This window comes from Aulonocara stuartgranti (genome assembly GCF_965226115.1).
Source record: "Aulonocara stuartgranti genome assembly, chromosome: 11".
Taxonomy (NCBI): Eukaryota; Metazoa; Chordata; class Actinopteri; order Cichliformes; family Cichlidae; genus Aulonocara; species Aulonocara stuartgranti.
In genome coordinates, this window is record NC_138947.1 from 707,002 (window position 1) to 723,761 (window position 16,760).

Sequence of the window (16,760 nt, forward strand, 5' to 3'; positions counted from 1 at the left end):
TGGGTGAATGGGTTAAATGCAGAGGAACTATTTCCCTATGGGGACTAACACGCACACTTTACACACTTTTCTTTACTTTACCTGAAGCAGAGTTTGGGCCCAGGCCCAGCTAATGATGTCAGACTTAGAGACCCTTTCTCAATATGCGTACTTGTGCGTACTTGCGTTCTCGTGTACTCGTGATACGTCATCAGTCGGAGACCAAGTACTGTTCCAATTCGAAGTACGCATCAAGCTGAGAATGCGAAAAAGTCCCGGATGTGTTCTCGCTCCACCCGTTTTATCGATCATGCATCGGTGGTGACTTGTGTGGACTTGGTACAACTAAATATCCCAGAATGCATTTCGTCCAAAACTCAAACGCGGCAATGGCGGACGAGCAGGGCTTTTAAATATTACTCTTTCTGGGTCACAAAATAAACTTTGAAGTTATTTTCAAGCGAGAATGTAGCTGTGTGAACTTCAAATATCTGCTCGATTTATCAAGATATCATATATTTCCAAAAGCGCTCCGACTTTTCGGAGAGGTTGAGGATCATTAGAGCCGGCGAGAACGGCGGACTCCCGGCACATCGTTTTCAACCACCCCCCCCACCACGGTCTTTTCGCTACTCAGGTTAAACAAACCCCAGCAGCTGTCTATTGATTGAGTGTCCACTAAAATAAAAACAAAAGCGTTCTAACATCTCACCTGCTTGTTTTTATTAAGGTATGTACACGTATGTACATGTACACTATTTTTATTAATAGAGATTTCACTACTGAGGTTAAACATGATATATAAGTCACTTAGATCACTTCTAAATGTTAATGTTTGTTTATTTCAGAGTTTAATTTGTTCCTGAGTAAACCGGTTTGGCTGTGATTAAAGTGAAGCTTCATAACATATTACTCACAGTTAAATTAAGAGGGGACGGCAGTAAAAACTCCAGACCTGTGACATCATCAAGTACACTGGCGTTCCAATTGTACAAATCACGAGTCCGTGCTCGCGTTCTCGGCAAGTCCGGTCTCGCCGAGAACGTGAGAAGGGCCAAAGACTGGATAGACTGCTGGGGGATTCCCATGATGCTCTGGGTGTTTCTTCTTCACTCACTATGTGTTAACAGACCTCTCTGCATTGAATCATATCTGTTATTAACCTCTGTCTCTCTTCCACAGCATGTCTTTATCCTGTCTTTCTTCTCTCACCCCAACCAATCACAGCAGATGGCCCCGCCCCTCCCTGAGCCTGGTTCTGCTGGAGGTTTCTTCCTGTTAAAAGGGCGTTTTTCTTTCCCACTGTCACCAAAGTGCTGCTCATAGGGGTCATATGATTGTTGGGTTTTTCTCTGTATGTATTATTGTAGGGTCAACCTTACTATATCAAGCGCGCTGAGGCGACTGTTGTTGTGATTTGGCGCTGTATAGATAAATAAGGACATGCTGGTGGTGATTCAAGCTGTCAGCCTGATGACGGAGGTCGGGCCAGAGGTGTCCTGAAGCAGCAAACAGAAACAAAAACTTGGAGGCAGAACGAGGTCAGGAAGGTCACACACAGAGAGAGAGTCGTGATTGGCTTGTTCAGAGAGGCGAGCAGCAACCCTCTCTGAGGTAGGAGGCTTCACCGGTGAGACAAGCAGAGGATGGAGACGAGGACGAGGGCTCGTCACTTTGTGGGTCATCCTGCTGTTTGACGCTCTGATGAGCACTTTGGGAAGAAAAACAGTAATTCTTAAACTAAAGGATGGAACAGCGTTAATATTTCAGGGCTGAAAGCAGATCTGCTATCAGGGAATGTCACTCCCAGAATTCCCAGTGTTCCCAGAATTCCCAGAGTGGGATGCCTTATTAGCCCCGTTCTGTGAAAGGTGTAAAGCGTTCCGTGGAGCTGTGAGACAGCTGAAGCAGAAGTGTCTCAGACTGGACGGAAACATTCTGTTTCCTGTCCGCGTGGCGCTTTCAGGAGGTGGCCGTGACCACGCGCTCTGAGAACATCAGCTCTTTGTTTCTGCGTCCTGACGACACTCCGGAACTCTGATGACAGACGCCAGCATCTGAGCCGCTGCAGCAGGAAGTCCTGCGGTGTTTAATGTCAGCCTGTGGCAGGAATAAACATCCTGGAGTGCATCATCACAGAGTGAGCGCGGGGAGCAGCGAGCTCCGCCTCCGCCTTGCAGCTGGAGCTGATGGAGAGCCAACAGCAATGGAATCTGTTCACCGTCAGCCCGACAGACGCTGGTCTGCACGCGCTCACGGGTCGACGCGACACAGGATACAGGATACCTGAACTGGTCCTGGACGCTGCACGGCAAGCAGGAGGCACCATGCTCCGCCCCCGGCTCCGCCCTCCTAGTGCAGGACACTGAAGGACTCAAAGATTTATACCTGGACACAAATCCACAGAGCGAAAAACACTAGAGGCAGTGAGGAGCTCCTGCAAGCCGTGAACTGAACATCCCTCTGATGCTGCTGCTTACATCACTTCCTGTCATCTCTAGTAAACGCCGCCTGTCAGCAGCTGCCGGCTTCACTGTGAGTGTCCAATCGGCACTGTGCCACACCTGAAGCAGCAGGTAAAGGCAGAGGGTCATGCTGGATGTCCTCAGCATCATCTGGAGCTCCGCCTCTTGGCCGACACGCAGACGCCATCGAAGTGGAACCAATCGCTTCTCTGCTGACAGCGATGCAATTAAAGTCCAGCACAGAGCTTCTGTTTGTGCAGCAGCGCCCACAAAGATGCCGACGTGTCAGAGCCGAGCCGTCGAGTGATGGCAAGGTGCCCCCCCCATCTTTGATATACAGGCTGTGGTTGAGACACAGCACATTTTATATTTAAACGTGAGGGGTGGGCTAGGTCTGAGGTCAGAGCCGAAACTGACTCCTCTCCTTCCTTCATCACAGCTTCTCCTCAGCAGAGCAGCTCAAAACCTTCGTCCTGGAAAGTTGTTAAATGTCCTTGATTTCCACTGAACATTAAAGGGCCCAGGCAGCAGGGTTGGCAGTTTGATTCTCAGCCTCTGCCTGAGATGAAGGGTGTTTGGGTAAGACGCTGGCAGATTCAAGCTGCTGAAAGGTCTAATTTTCTGTACTTTGATATTTTTCAGAGGATCAGCATGTGTCAGAGACGCTGACGCCACATCAGAGGCACAAAGCACCGTTTCAAGCTCCCAGCATCCTTTGCATGATATTTGCATCGTCTGCTTCATGCTTACATTGTTAGAGTTCCCTGCTAGTGTACTTGTGCATACAAGTACATACATTAATATAGTGTACTGACGTCTTGCGGACTCTGTTTTCATTATTTCAAACATGCTGCTGATTCTTTTAACTCTTTAAAGCCAGCAGGCTTGAACAGGTGCAGCTTTTACTCTGAAGGTCTGTCTGCTTACATCCTGTCTGTTCAGGGGTCATGTCTCTCGTCACAGAGTAAACAGTGTTTCGTGTCCCAAACATTAAAGTAAACACGAGCCCAGCCGGCAGCCAAACTCTGAGTGACTCACGCCGCACATCAAAGTGAAATTAGTGCTGCTCATCCCTGCGGAGCTCTCTCTGCTTCAGTCCTAAAATATCTGCTGCGATACGCGCCGGCGCTCACAGGCAGAACTTCGTTTCATCATTCGCTGCATCCTGACGAGCACCGGCTGCTTCGACACCACGAAACAGAAGAAGAAAATCAACAACCAATAAAAGTAAGGGTTCAGCCTCCAGTCGTAGCGACATGCTTTCAGTGCCTGGCATTAATGCTGCTTCCAGCCATGTTCACCTTTGCAAACCTAAATCAGCTGGTTGGACGACCCACTGCTAAGAATGAGTCAGTCAATAATTTTCAACATAACTGATCTGTTTTTAATGATGGACGCTCGATCAAACCTGAGGCAGAGGATCGGTCATGCCGACCACGAGTTTACAAAGTAAGCGAAGAACAAGCCCTCTTTTCTCTGTCCACTCTCCAACAGAGAGGAACCTGTTCCTTCAGTGTGCTGGCGGCAGCAGGGCACAGCGTTGGTTCAGCACTCCTTCACAGTCAGTGACTACAGCAGTGTGTGCTCCGGCCCGGCTCTACTTTCTCATCATTTAACTGTTTCCATTCTAAAATACATCTTGATATTCTATCTCGTGTGTTCATGACTTGATTCTTGATGTCAGTCAGCTGATGACTCACCACCATCCGCCTCAGCTCTACTTCTGACCCTGCAGTGACCTTTAGCACAGTTTAATCATGTGACCTGTGCCTGCTCACCTGTAGCAGATCAGGTGTTCAGAGGCGTTAGGACAGAAGCTTCGTGGTGTCGTGCTGCCCTCTGGTGCGTGCATGCAGTCATTGCACTGCAGAGCCTCTACATTACATTTCATTGGTTGGATTCAGTCTGAACTCCATTAGAATAAAAACTCTGACCTCAGGTGATGAAGTCTTCGTCTGATGAACCATTATCATCATTTTTGTGCTTCATCAGCTGCTGGCAAACTTCACGTGGAGACAGCTGTGTACCACTGCAAAGCCTCCGGACCACCGGTCCCACAGCCCGTCAGCTCCTCATGCCCTCGGACTCATGTCCACACTCACCACATAAACATCCTGCATGTCTGCACGATCAGAGTCCACGGGTTTGGTACGGTGGGAGTCACAGCCAGAGGGTCAGAGCATCGAGCAGGACGCCTCCTGCACTCTCCACAGGCATGTGTTCTGGGAGGAGAGCTGTGCGGCCATCATCACCATGATGACCACAGAGTTACTGTAATGTGATCTGTGAATTGTGGAACGTCCTGAGATTTGATTTTCACCCAGGTGTCATCCACATGTCTGAACCAATGGCTTGGTGCTGTTCCAGGGTAGGACAGCAAAGCCCACTTTTCCACTTCTTCCGTGTACAAATTGGCCACGATGGGTGAAACTGGGGAGCCCACGGCACACCCATGTTTCTGCCTGTAGAACTGACCCTTATATGAAACAGGTGGAATGAGACACAGTTCAAACACACTAGGTCGATGCTGAGAGCGGTCCTGTTGCTGCGGTAGGGGTCATCATGCAAGTGAAGAGAGATGTAACATTGTACGAGATCATGGTTTCACCTGCCTGTTCATCTGTCTCTCACCTTCTCAACACAATCCAACATGTTCTGGATGTGGTGTTCAGAGCTGCCCACCAGCGGGTTGAGGTTGAGCCAGAAACTTGGAGATGTTGTAGGTGACCGAGTTGATCATACAGACAATCGGTCTTAGAGGTGCACCCTGTTTATGTAAACCATACACAGCATTGTTAGTCAGTCCGCTGGTTTCAGTCATTGTGCAGATGTCCTGTTTATAAGGTTGGAAACCTGCAGTCAGCTGAGACTGAAGAACTCACCTGAAGATGATGAACACGCTATGTCACATGCCCAGAATCAACTTTTTCATTCCCAGTTTACTCAGAGGATCATTTAACTTCTCACTCTGCTTTTTTACTTAAAGATTCTTTATCAAATTTTTTATTTTATTGTAATGTTTTGGGTTTTTTTCTAATATTTATTCTTTTCAGCCTTTAACATTTTACTGTGTATTATTGATCTTTATTTTATCTTTTATTCTAGTTAATTGGCCATTTTTTCTTTGTTTGACATCCTACTTTTATTATTTAAAGTTGGATTGCTCCTCCTGGCCTCTGTAAAACAGAAAATTTGTGATAAATAAAGTAACTTTCTTGAATTTCTTCTCCATGAGTCTGTTGGACCTGCTCCTATGAGGACTCCATGAAGTAACAGAGCAGGTACAACAGGGGGCGCCACAGCCCGCAGGACCCACAGCCCACCACAGGTAAACATGTTTTTCTGCAGGAGTCACCCTGCTGTGACACAGGGGTGGGGGTGGGGTGGGTATTTAAAGGCTGATAATGAGCGTGTGGCCTCTAAGACCACGTCGTCCACAGGAAGAGGAGGGGGGGGCGTGTGTGCGTGCACGCAGGCTCATTACTGAGCTTTAAACCATGAGACTTGTGCAGTTAGAATCAAACCTCTCTATTGACTCATCTGGACAATGTGGCAGGTTAAACCAGCAGGTGTTTCCAGGTTATTTCCTGATGTGAGATCAGCTGATTTCACATCAGTAACACCTGTCTGAAGCTACCTATGCTAATCAGCTGATCGGTCTTATGGATCTGTCCAATCAGTGTATTCGTCCAGGTGTGATTCAGTAACAGCACTGCCGGTGCTCTGACAAAGACACTCTGCACAGGTGTGAAAAAAAAAAAACAGGTGAGTTTATTAAGACAACAAAAGCCTGAATACTCAGGAACGGCAGGTACTCCGGTACGGAGCAGAGGCATTCTTCACACAACAAAAAGTACAACAACACAAGTCCTGCTGGGAGTTCCCACAGGTGAGAGCACCTGAGCCCACACAGGCCCAAGGGGCAGCCCGGCCCCCTACCTGTGCAGGTAAAACCCCACCATGAGACTGTAAACAAACCCAGCTGCTCATTTCCTCGTGAAGCAGAGAGCAGCCACATGTGTGCCTGGCAGCAACCTCACCTTTACCTGGCCTCAAGGTGAGCACCCCCCCCCAGTCAAACATAAACATCATTAGCATAGCTCAGCTAGCTGCCGGCCTCGCGACCAAACGGAGAAATTAGAAAAAGTCCGAGCGGAGTTTCCGGTGAGTGGCTCAGGTGTGAGTCCGTGCCCGGTGTCCGGGCTCAGTCTCCGCAGTCCGCGGACAGCTGCAACCGCCTCACGGCCTCCTTGATCAGGTTCCCGGAGAGCAGCAGCTCCTGTAGCAGCCGGTGCGGGTCGTCCTCCGTCCCGCCGAGCCGCTTTCGGTTCCAGGGGCGGATCCGGTCCCAGTCCGAGTCTCCGGAGCCGGGCACGCCGTACGGGCTCGGCCTGCCGCCGGCCCGCGGCCCGCGGCGGCTCCGGAGCCGCATGCAGCAGCCGGTCCGCGCCTGCGCTGGAGCCCCTGCACCGCCGGCCGCCGGTTTGGTCCCGGGGCCGCCGGCGAGGCCGTGCAGACGGCTCACCGACACCGGCGTTTGGGCGGAGCCGTGCAGCTGCAGCGCCTCTCCGATCCGCGTCACCAGTGCGTCCACCTCCGCTGAGTCCACGGTCACCGACTGCTCCAGCAGCAGGTAGTCATGCTTCCGGCACGGCATGGCGGCTGTCCTCCGTCTGGTCCTTCGTTGTGTTGGTGCGGGTCGGTGCTGTGTGGGTGCTCGGTGTCCTCGCTGCTCTCTCAGTTCATTTGTAAACAATGGCTGACGCGCTGCGGACTGTACCAAGTGCCCGAAGAGGCGGGGGAGCAGGGCGAACCCAAACACAGAGCCGATCCCGACAGCGCGGCGCCGAGGCTCCGGTTTACTCTTAATCCACTCAGGCGCGCTCTTGCTGCTCCGGTGCCAGAGCTCCGGACGAGAGCACCGGAGCCCCGCGAATCGGGGCCTTCCCGTCCCGCCCCCCCCCCGGCCCCGCGCGCATTGGGCCGCTCCGCCGTCGCGGACGTTACATAACGGCGCGTGTGCAGGCAAAACAAACAAAGGCCCGAGTCCGTGTGACACTCACAGAGGAGCATGCGCACACGCTACCCCCTGCTGTCTGCTAGCCCATGCGCGTTCACGAGTCCACTGAACTGTGGGAGCCTTCAGGTGAAGGTGGCACGCGCTTCTGCACCCGTATAAAATCATCCCGGAGTGTTTCCGGTTTGTCTTCCTGTCCCCCATTCAATAAACTTTATTAACATGGCAGGAAACTCAAATCACTGTTGTTATGGTGGAGGTCCCGTGTGTGTGTGCGCGCGCGCGCGGGAACACGGTGTACGTTTGTTTCTGAGAAGTAGCAGCCGGTCTGAACCTGATGCTCCGTCGCCAACGAGCCTCACCACCGTAAAAGGAGCTACTATCACTGCAGACACGTGGTGCAGCAGCCAATCAGAGCGCTCGGCTGAGGTTTCCTCCGTGTGTGTGTGTAAAAACAGTCACCACTTCCTGAAACAGCAGCACATTCTTTGGCTCTGAGTGTCTTTGGACCATGTTTAAATAAAGCGCGAGCTGTAAAGGAACCGTTTCAGGCTGTGAGCCAATAAAGTTTATTTGAAACGTGTAATCAGCAGAGCAATGATGAAGTCACTCTCAGTTCAGGTGAGCAGGTGAAACACGGGTACTCTTCACCTGTCTGCCGTCCTCTGATGAACGCGCTCAACTTATCACAATCCCGCTGTCCTCACTCACACCTGAGCTTGGCAGCGGGCGTCCATCTTGTAATATACACGTTCTAACATACATGTTCTAGAACATTCTCAAGGTTTCGTTCGGGCCAAGCAGCGATGACCTCACAGTGAGGCGTTGTGAATGATGTTTGAAGATTTTAGTCGTGTCCAAATTCATGGGCTGCATCCTCCTGAGGACCCGGCCTTCGCAGTCTACGTGGCCGGGTCCTCAGAAGGTCGGGTAGGCTGGAAGTAAACGGCTGTGAAATTGGACGGTCTAGCCTTCAGATCTGTGTCACCGCTGTCTCTGTGGAGTTTAATAAACTCGGCCGTCTGCTCCTCGATATCTAAAATATAACAGGACACTGGGGTAAATTCTCGACCGTCTCACACTTCTGTTTAATCAGCTTTCTGTTTGACGTTTATTCATCTGTGTGAAAATCACCCGATGGATTAATAACGTTTAATCTAATCTAATAACTTTAATCTCAGCCAAACTGATTTACTCACGAACAAATAAAACACTGAGAAAAGCCCAACAATAACATTTTTAGGTTGTCTAAGTGACTCATATATCACGTTTAACCTGAGAAGCGAAAGTCCGCGGTGATCTGAACATGATGTGCCGGGAGTTGTGCCGTTCTCTGCGGCTCCAGTGACCCTCGAGCTCCCGGCTAGCTGTCGAGCTGGTGGGTAGAAGACGTCTCTGAAAATGTCGAAGCACTTTTGCAAATATGTGGTGTCTTGATACACCGAGCAGATAGTTGATGTTTACAGCTACTTTCTCATCTGAAAATGTGTTAAAAGTTTATTTTGTGACCCAGAAAGAATAATAAGAGTAATTTTAAAACTTAGTAGCGGCCGCCATCGCCGGAAACTAGAGTTTGGCTGGGCCGCGCTATGAGTTCTGGGATATGGTAGGCCACGAAGGACACACCCGACCCATCCTTCAAATTCGGGGAAAAGGAGGACGCATTTGTCGGCTGCATTCGGAGGAGTCTACGAATTCGGACAGCCCTCGGCGCGTCGCTGTGACGTAATTGGCCTACAAACCCGTCCTCAGGAGGATGCAGCCCATGAATTTGGACACCCCCTTTGACACAGCACACTCTGCCACCTGTTCCACCTGTGTCCCGTCCGATGATCTGATTGGTCAGGGTTAGGTTTTGACGTTGGAGTGGTTGGGTCCTGCTAGCACCACTGCACTACATCAGTCCCGATGCCTTCATGTTTTCATGCTTACTGCTGACCAATCATAGTTCTCCCACAGATATCCAAGCACCTCCTTCCTGTGCGTCACAGTCACCTGGGGACTGCCCCCAAACTCTGACGTGCTCAAACAATGACGTCACCAACGACAGACTGGCAGGATGAAACATGGACGCTCTGGAAACTGAAGGCAGTGCAGAAACATCTGAAGTCTTCATTCTTATGAGAGACCTGTCAATCACAAGGCCTCACCAGTGAGGTTTCACAGCCAGCTCCGCCCCTTGCTTATTACGTCCGATTTGTAAACACAGACACATGACACGTTACAAGCGTTGTTTGTAACGTGTCAGGTCAGACTGGCTGAAGCCAGATTTGTGTGTAACGCTGGATTTTCAGAGTAAAGGTCGAACCTTCAGAGTGAATCAGTTAGCTCAGCCTGCTGTCAGGTATAACATGTCTATTACATGTTTATAAAAACCAGGTCAGACTGAAAATGAGAGCTCGCTGTGATGAAAGCACGTCCTCGCAGGTGAAAGTTTCACATGGAGCCATGTTCATGCCGACAGCAGAACCTCACACTGTTAATGTGAACCGTGCAATAAAGCGGCGCACCGAGTGCTTCCTGTCTGCACGTCAACACCTGAGCGAGGCTGTTTCAGAGGTCGCCCCCTCTGCTGCAGCCAGCGAGGGTTTGGCTGTGCGCTCCTGTGTTTGTGTAGGATCAGCAGGGCCATCTCAGAGCCAGCTGACATCATTAAAACACCCAGAGACCAAAGCAGCGGCTGCTTCACATCATGAACATGCCAACGGTGACACGGGAGTCTGTGGGGACTGGCTCACTGCTGCATCTGCTGGGCACCAGAGGAACTGCGGGACTGGTGGTTTATTCCAGGCTGGTTTCCTGGAAACTAAAATAATCTTTGTTTTAGCCGTTGAGCTTGAGAAACATGCCAGAGCGCCCCCTAGGTGAACTGCAAGGTTACTGACAGGAAGCCCTGCGGTGTTAAACGCAGTGGTTTCTGGGTGCTGATTGGAGGATTCATTTCAGTGAATTTGTTTTTGAATCCCAGGTTTGGACTCAGTCAGCTCCTGGTTCACAGTGTGTGTTGTGTTTGGTTCCCTCCTGCTGGCTGTGGTCATCGGCTCCCCCCCCCCCGCCCCCCTGTCCCCGCCCCCCTGTCCCCGGAGGATCAACTTTGATAGCAGTGGGAGCGCCGCCAGCAGCTCGGGTTCTCCGAGTTTGTTTCCTCATTCAGAGAGAGGGGGAAGCTCCCCCGCTCCACGAGGAATGTGAGGCGGCTGCACATGGCAGGAAGTGATATCACAGGATTTATGAGTCCCTGCAGTTGTAAACACAGAGAAGGCGAGGCGAGCAGAAAGCAAACAAGCCTCCTTCAGCTTTACTCGGCCGGCCAAAAGTCTATAGACACTCCTCTCTGTTTCAACGTGCACTGAGCCCCCAGATCAGCCGACTCCACCCCACTCGCACTCTGGGGCGGTGAGGTCAGAGCCCAGATGGAGACGGCAGATGATATCTGCTTCCTGTCAGTCAGACCGAAAACAAACATGTCACATGACTCCCATTAAATCCTCTCATTACAGCAGATTAGCAGTTCGCCCGCTCCTCGCTCTGAGCGACAAACATCGCATCATACACACAGAGACCTGCTAATCAGCACCATCCAATCAAAAGCCTCGAATTTCACTCATTAAAACCAGAGCTCAGCTTTCTCAGGCGCTCTGTTAATACAGTACCCTCACAGCAGCCGTGTCATTGGTCAGAGGAGGCTCCAGCAGCACAAACAGGGTCCAGACGGCTAACAGCTACAGCTGCCTGTCAGTCAAAGAGACCACGCCTCTAATAATGCACACAGGTGAGTTTTAGAAACCTCTTCCCCCGCACAGGTGTTATGAAGGTGGAAATCATCCAGAGAAAGGCGCAGCGTCTGCTTCAGACTGTAAACATGTTTATTGAACAATGTCTGTGGGGTCTGACTCACTGCTGCCTCTGCTGGACACCAGAGGAACTGCAGTGAGCTGCGGTCACGCTGAGGTGAAGCCTCTGAGTAAACTCTGTCATTGTGTACGGTGGACGTTTAATGACTGTCATTAAATCGCCGTCGGCCCCGCCCTCCTGCTGGTTCCGCCATGTTTGTACTGAAGTCAGCATTTCCATCAGGCTGAAGCTGAACCCTGTGCTCTGCCACAAGTAAAAACATTGATTACATAACAGTGCATGAAACCGCCACACACACCACGTGCTTTGTGTGTGAGCGTGGATGTATGTGAGCGGTGAGGGGTTCTCCTCAGCAGCCCCGGGGCATTGTGGGATTGATAAACAGAGCTGATATGACTGATGGGGCGACACCTCTACAGTTATATAACACACCCCGGGTATGTATGCATACGTGTGTGAACACACCCTGCACGTTGAGCTTTCCCAGTGACACACACGGTGTCAGATGGAGGGTCTGAGAGGGTGTTCCTCACCTGCTCTCAACGGTTTTTAAGGTGGACTTTAAGGTGGACTGCTCATTTTGTTGTCAAACCCTATCAGAGCAGCTTTGTATGAGTCACAGTTCACAATAATGCTTCTTTATTTGACACTGCTGCTCTATCCAGCCCCTCAGTTCCTGCTCTGTCTGAAACCAGAAACGTACCCGCAGGTTGAGCTGACGACGACTGTGATTGGACGCTTGCTCAGTGCATTTCCACCTGAGGAACGCAGCAGCTCTGAGGAAAGACGCTGGCTGCACGCCGCCACGCAACGCAGTGCCAACAGGTGACCTCACACCTGCACAGGTGGGAACAAGAACAGAGGAAGGAAGTAAAAACACATAATCTGGTCTTCAAAATAAAACAGGAAGTGAACTGAAGACAGAGGAAAAGAAAGACTCAAAGAAACACAAAGCCCTCAAAACAAATACACTGATGAGCACGCGGCGAGCAGCTGTGTTAAAGCGTCACGCTGCACACAAACTGAAGGCCGAGGCCAGCTGTTATCCGCCGGCCTGTTCCTCTGGACACCGACTCGCTTCAGTCTCAGTTTCTGAGAACACGCCACTGCCCCACCTCCCTCTCTTGCAGCCAAAACGGTTGAAGTTGTTTTTGTTATTGTTGAGACTGAGGCGGAGCACATGGGCCAGAGAGAGCGCTGCAGGACCAATCGTCTGCTCGCTGCCAAATAAGGAATCACAACTTTATACAGACAAGTGAAGCCCTGCTTTCAAAGGTCAGAGGGCAAGAAACCAGAGAGACGACAGACAAAAAGTCATCTCATCATAAAAACAAGAAGAACTCAAACTGTGTAATCAGGTTTTTACAGTCATGTTGATCAAACAGCTGCAGGAGCATCTCCCAGCCCGAATTGAACTAATTCATTTTAAGTTATCCAGAAACCAGCAGAAACCAGCAGAAACCAGCAGCACCTGCAGCTCCAGTTCCCACCAACCAACAGGCTAAAGACAGAAGCGCCACCTGCTGGCCACAGGGACACAGTGCAGGTCCAGCATCTGAAACTGCGAGAACAACAGTAACAGAATCATCATCATCATCAGTGTCGTGGTCACGATGATGATGAAGGCTTGGAGCAGCACACGGAGAGCAGCTGCACGAGTGGGCGTCGATTCCCCGAGTCCAGCCCACAGCACCAGCCACTGAAACATCTGCAGCAGCTGGAGTTCAAACAATCTTTAATTCACACCGTTTGATTCTGACCAACATTTCGTGTTGTTTAAACGTTTTCTCTCAGCTTCACCAACATGTCCCGAGAAGAACGTTTTGGCAGCGGTCTCGTTAGAGACCGCCTGTTTCTGGCTAGGGAACAGGAAGTTGAACTTCTGTAACCCCGCCTCCTCAGCTCTGATTGGTCACCCATGCAGGTGCAGAGCAGCAGAGGAATCTGCAGCGTCATGCCGTGGATGTGCTCAGCGTCTAAATCCAGACACTCCAGCTGCCAGCTTCCTAGAAGGACTGCAGACAGCGTGCGGGACAGAAATAACCTGCTGCTGAGGCTCCTGATATCATGTGACCCACGCCGAGTGTTTCTAAACATGTGTTGTTGTGTGTGAGCGATCAGATGTGTGAGTATCCTGACGTCAGGGATCAAGGAGGCGGAGCCGCTCTCAGGTCAGCTCTTGGTCCGAAAACGTCTTCTGAGCGTGAACTCAAACGTGAGCTGCCATCGTCACACCCATTTCATCACCTTCATCCATCACTTCATCTTTGCTTCCAGATCTTTCCTTCAGGTCAGAACAGACTCTACGTGTCTCCTGACAGGGAGCCCGCTGTCCTGCCTGGGAGCGTCTCGTGACCTCGCCGCTGCGCCCATCGTGTGCAGCGCTCGGTTCAAGGTTCAAGGTTCTTTATTTGTCACATGCATAGTTATACAAGTATAACACACAGTGAAATGTAGCCTGACACGCTCCTCGACATGTGCAAAAATGGGGGGGGGGGGGGGGGGGGGGGGTGTAGAGGAAGAACATTATATATATATATATATATGTAGTATATACACTGGGTGAATGCAGTAGTAGCAGCAAGCAGGTGAATTCTGTACATTAATATGAATAGACATCTGACTATTTTACAGGATAGACAATATAAACATATTTAAAATTAAAGGAATTGAAATGTACATTGTGCCTTGGTTTAGTGTCTGGAAGAGTCCTGTCTCAGTCAATTATAGATGATGTGAGAGGGCGGGTGTGTGTGTTTAGGGCACGGATGGCTTGGGGATAGAAGCTCCTCTTGAGTCTCTCTGTCCTTGCCCGGAAGATGCGGAACCTTCTACCAGATTGCAGAAGTTGGAACAGTTTGTTGCCAGGATGGGACGGGTCCTTCAGTATCTGCGCTGCTCTAGTCCGGCATCTCCTGGTGTAGGTGTCCTGAAGCGGGGGGAGAGCAATCCTGCAGCAGCGTTCAGGCGCTCTTGGAGATACGAAAGAGTCCTGGATGGTTTCAGAGCAGACAGGCACGCTTGGTGAAGGTGACGGGAGCGGGGATGGAGGCGTTTTTTGAATCCACGAAAAATAAAAGTAGCCGTGAGCGGATGACACGCAGAGGACGTCGTCGCTGCTCGAGTTTCGGTGCTGTCACATCCCGTGTGAGGCGGCAGTGGCGGGGGGGGGGGGGGGGTCTGAGGCCAGCTGGCACCCGGAGACTGGGTCAGGTGTCAGAGTTGAGCGGGTTCGCCGCTCTGGTCGGGGTCAACCCAGGACACGTGATCCACTCCTCACACGGGGCCCACGGTTCTATTTTAATCCATTTAAATGTCACATTTGTTTTTAGCTCAAGGCCTTAAACAAACAAACGAGAAACCAGTATTGGTGACGATGATGATGATGGTGTTTAAAGTCCAGCCTGATTATTTTCTGCTGATAATTCTAATAAATAATAACTTTTTATTGATATCATTGGTTAAATATAAACATTTCTATTTCACGTCCACTGTGGAGCGACTCCAGCTGAACAGACGCCATCGTGCACATGGCTCTCTGAGCTTTACCGTTGATAAACGGCGCCCCCTTCAGTGAGGAGGTGACCTTTACCCTGATTACGGTTGCTTCGTTTTGAAGGTACGAGCTGTGACGATGCCTCTGTGCAAAGAAACAGCAACAAAACAAAACTGTCGCCATCCAACGACAGGCGAGTTCTGGAAACAGGTGATATTCTCCTGCCCGTCAGCTCAGACATGCTACACAAATACTGTAATACCTGAAGAGGTACCGCCTCTTCAGGCGAGTCATCAGTGATGTTTCTGTAATTCTTCTACATGAGGAAAAGATTAAGTGTTTCAGGAGGCAGATTAACCGTTTAGTGACAGAGTCACACCTGAAACACCCAACAGGTGGCCTCACCTGAAAAATTAAGTGAGAATCACGTGAAGGCTCAGCGTGTCAGGGTCTAGCAGGTAAGATCAGAGCCCGCCTACAGACACACACCAAACCGCCAACAGCTTCACTTCCTCCGATGTCCACAAACAAGCCATCTTTTATATACAGTCTGTGGTCTCCAGTTGCGCTGAGGTGAAGACGCAGCAAAGAATGTCCATAGACCCTCCCCCTGGTGTGGCGTTTAAGATGATGTCACAGGTAAAGTCCTGGCTGTGTGGGCGTGGCGTGAGGAATGAACGCGAGGGTCAGAGGAAATCTGTCCAATCCGATTAAAGCCGCCGTGTTTCCTCCTCGACGCTCGGTTACTTAAGTAGGTGAACTGAGCGTCACACCTGAGCTGCACTCAGCTCCGGTACCTGTTTCTCCCTCAGCGTCCGTCTCAAGCTCCTTCTCTGCTGTCCTGCAGGACGAGGTGAGGGCGGGAGGAGGACAGAGAGCTGGTCAGTGCTCTTGTTTACAGATGTAGAACATCTGTCGCTGCAGGGTCAGGGGTCAGAGGTCAGAGCAGCACTCACAGTTTCAGTTCGGCGGTCCTTCGTGGTCAGAGCAAGGCTGGTACCCGAGCATCAAGTGACAGCGGCAGCATGTAATGATCACCGTGACGCAGACCGTACATTTGATCTGAGCTAAAAGTTTAAATCACCGTCAGTTTCAGTCTTTTATGTGGGAAGTAGATTCAGAGTTTGCTGACATTCCTTCATGCAGAGCTCTGCTGGCTGAGTGGGGATAAAAGTTCTCAATAGAGTTTTTGAGCTCAGCAAGGAAACCTGTCAGTTCATGGACATGTATGATGCAGTGAAGCTGTCACTAATGCACCAGTGCAGCCTGCCTCACTTTCCCTGTTGCCAAGTCATGTTGAACCAAGTCAGCGCACTTTGCTGAGCTGCACCTGTGCAGATTCAGATGCAGCTGCAGTGTAATGATGCACTCAGGGAAAGACACTGAATGGCCGCACAGTTTATTAGCTCCACTCCTGCAGCTCCGTCTGCATGCGGCTCCAACCTTGTGTTTGCTCTCATTTACTTTTCCTTAGGTTTTGGCAGCATGTCCTTATTTCTAACTTGCATAATTTTGACAGGATATATTTTTATGAAGAGCAAAATATTTAAAGATAAAGTTTATTTTTTTAAGTTTATTTAATCTGGAATAATATTCCTGTCTTTTATTCATATTTATGTTTAAAAAACAGTTTGTGTTCAGTGAATGTTTATCTTGTTTGGCCCGCGACCTGACGTGTGCCTTGAGTTTGACGCCCCTGCTCTAAACTGTGCGTGCACGTCAGCTGACTTGCCGCACACGTTGCTCCTTACAGGACATCAGTGTGTTTGAGTCTACTGGTCTCAACTGGAAATAACCAACACGTCTCTTGATACTGGCTCAGCTCCCAGCTTCTGTAGTTGAACCAACGTTTTGGAGAAAAACGATGTTCTGGACATTTTCCAGTCTGGTTCCCACAAACTGCACTGAAACAGCTTTACTTAAAGTGTGTGGTGACATGTTGATGGCA

At 50.3% G+C, this 16,760-nt stretch overlaps 2 protein-coding genes across 2 annotated transcripts in view; one reads left to right on the top strand and one right to left on the bottom strand.

The window, feature by feature from the left end:
- Positions 1-6,192: 6,192 nt before the first annotated feature.
- gbp (glycogen synthase kinase binding protein) lies at positions 6,193-7,500 on the bottom strand. Its single transcript, XM_082550282.1, has one exon. It carries the CDS (start codon positions 7,099-7,101, stop codon positions 6,649-6,651), a length of 453 nt encoding a protein of 150 aa, XP_082406408.1. The 5' UTR covers positions 7,102-7,500; the 3' UTR covers positions 6,193-6,648.
- A 3,034-nt stretch (positions 7,501-10,534) lies between these two features.
- Positions 10,535-16,760, top strand: part of LOC309716472 (mothers against decapentaplegic homolog 4-like) — a 33,008-nt gene continuing 26,782 nt past the window's right edge. The window contains exon 1 of the mRNA XM_082550269.1: positions 10,535-11,233. The gene's annotated coding sequence lies outside the window, so the exon portion shown is untranslated. The remainder of the gene's footprint in view (positions 11,234-16,760) is intronic.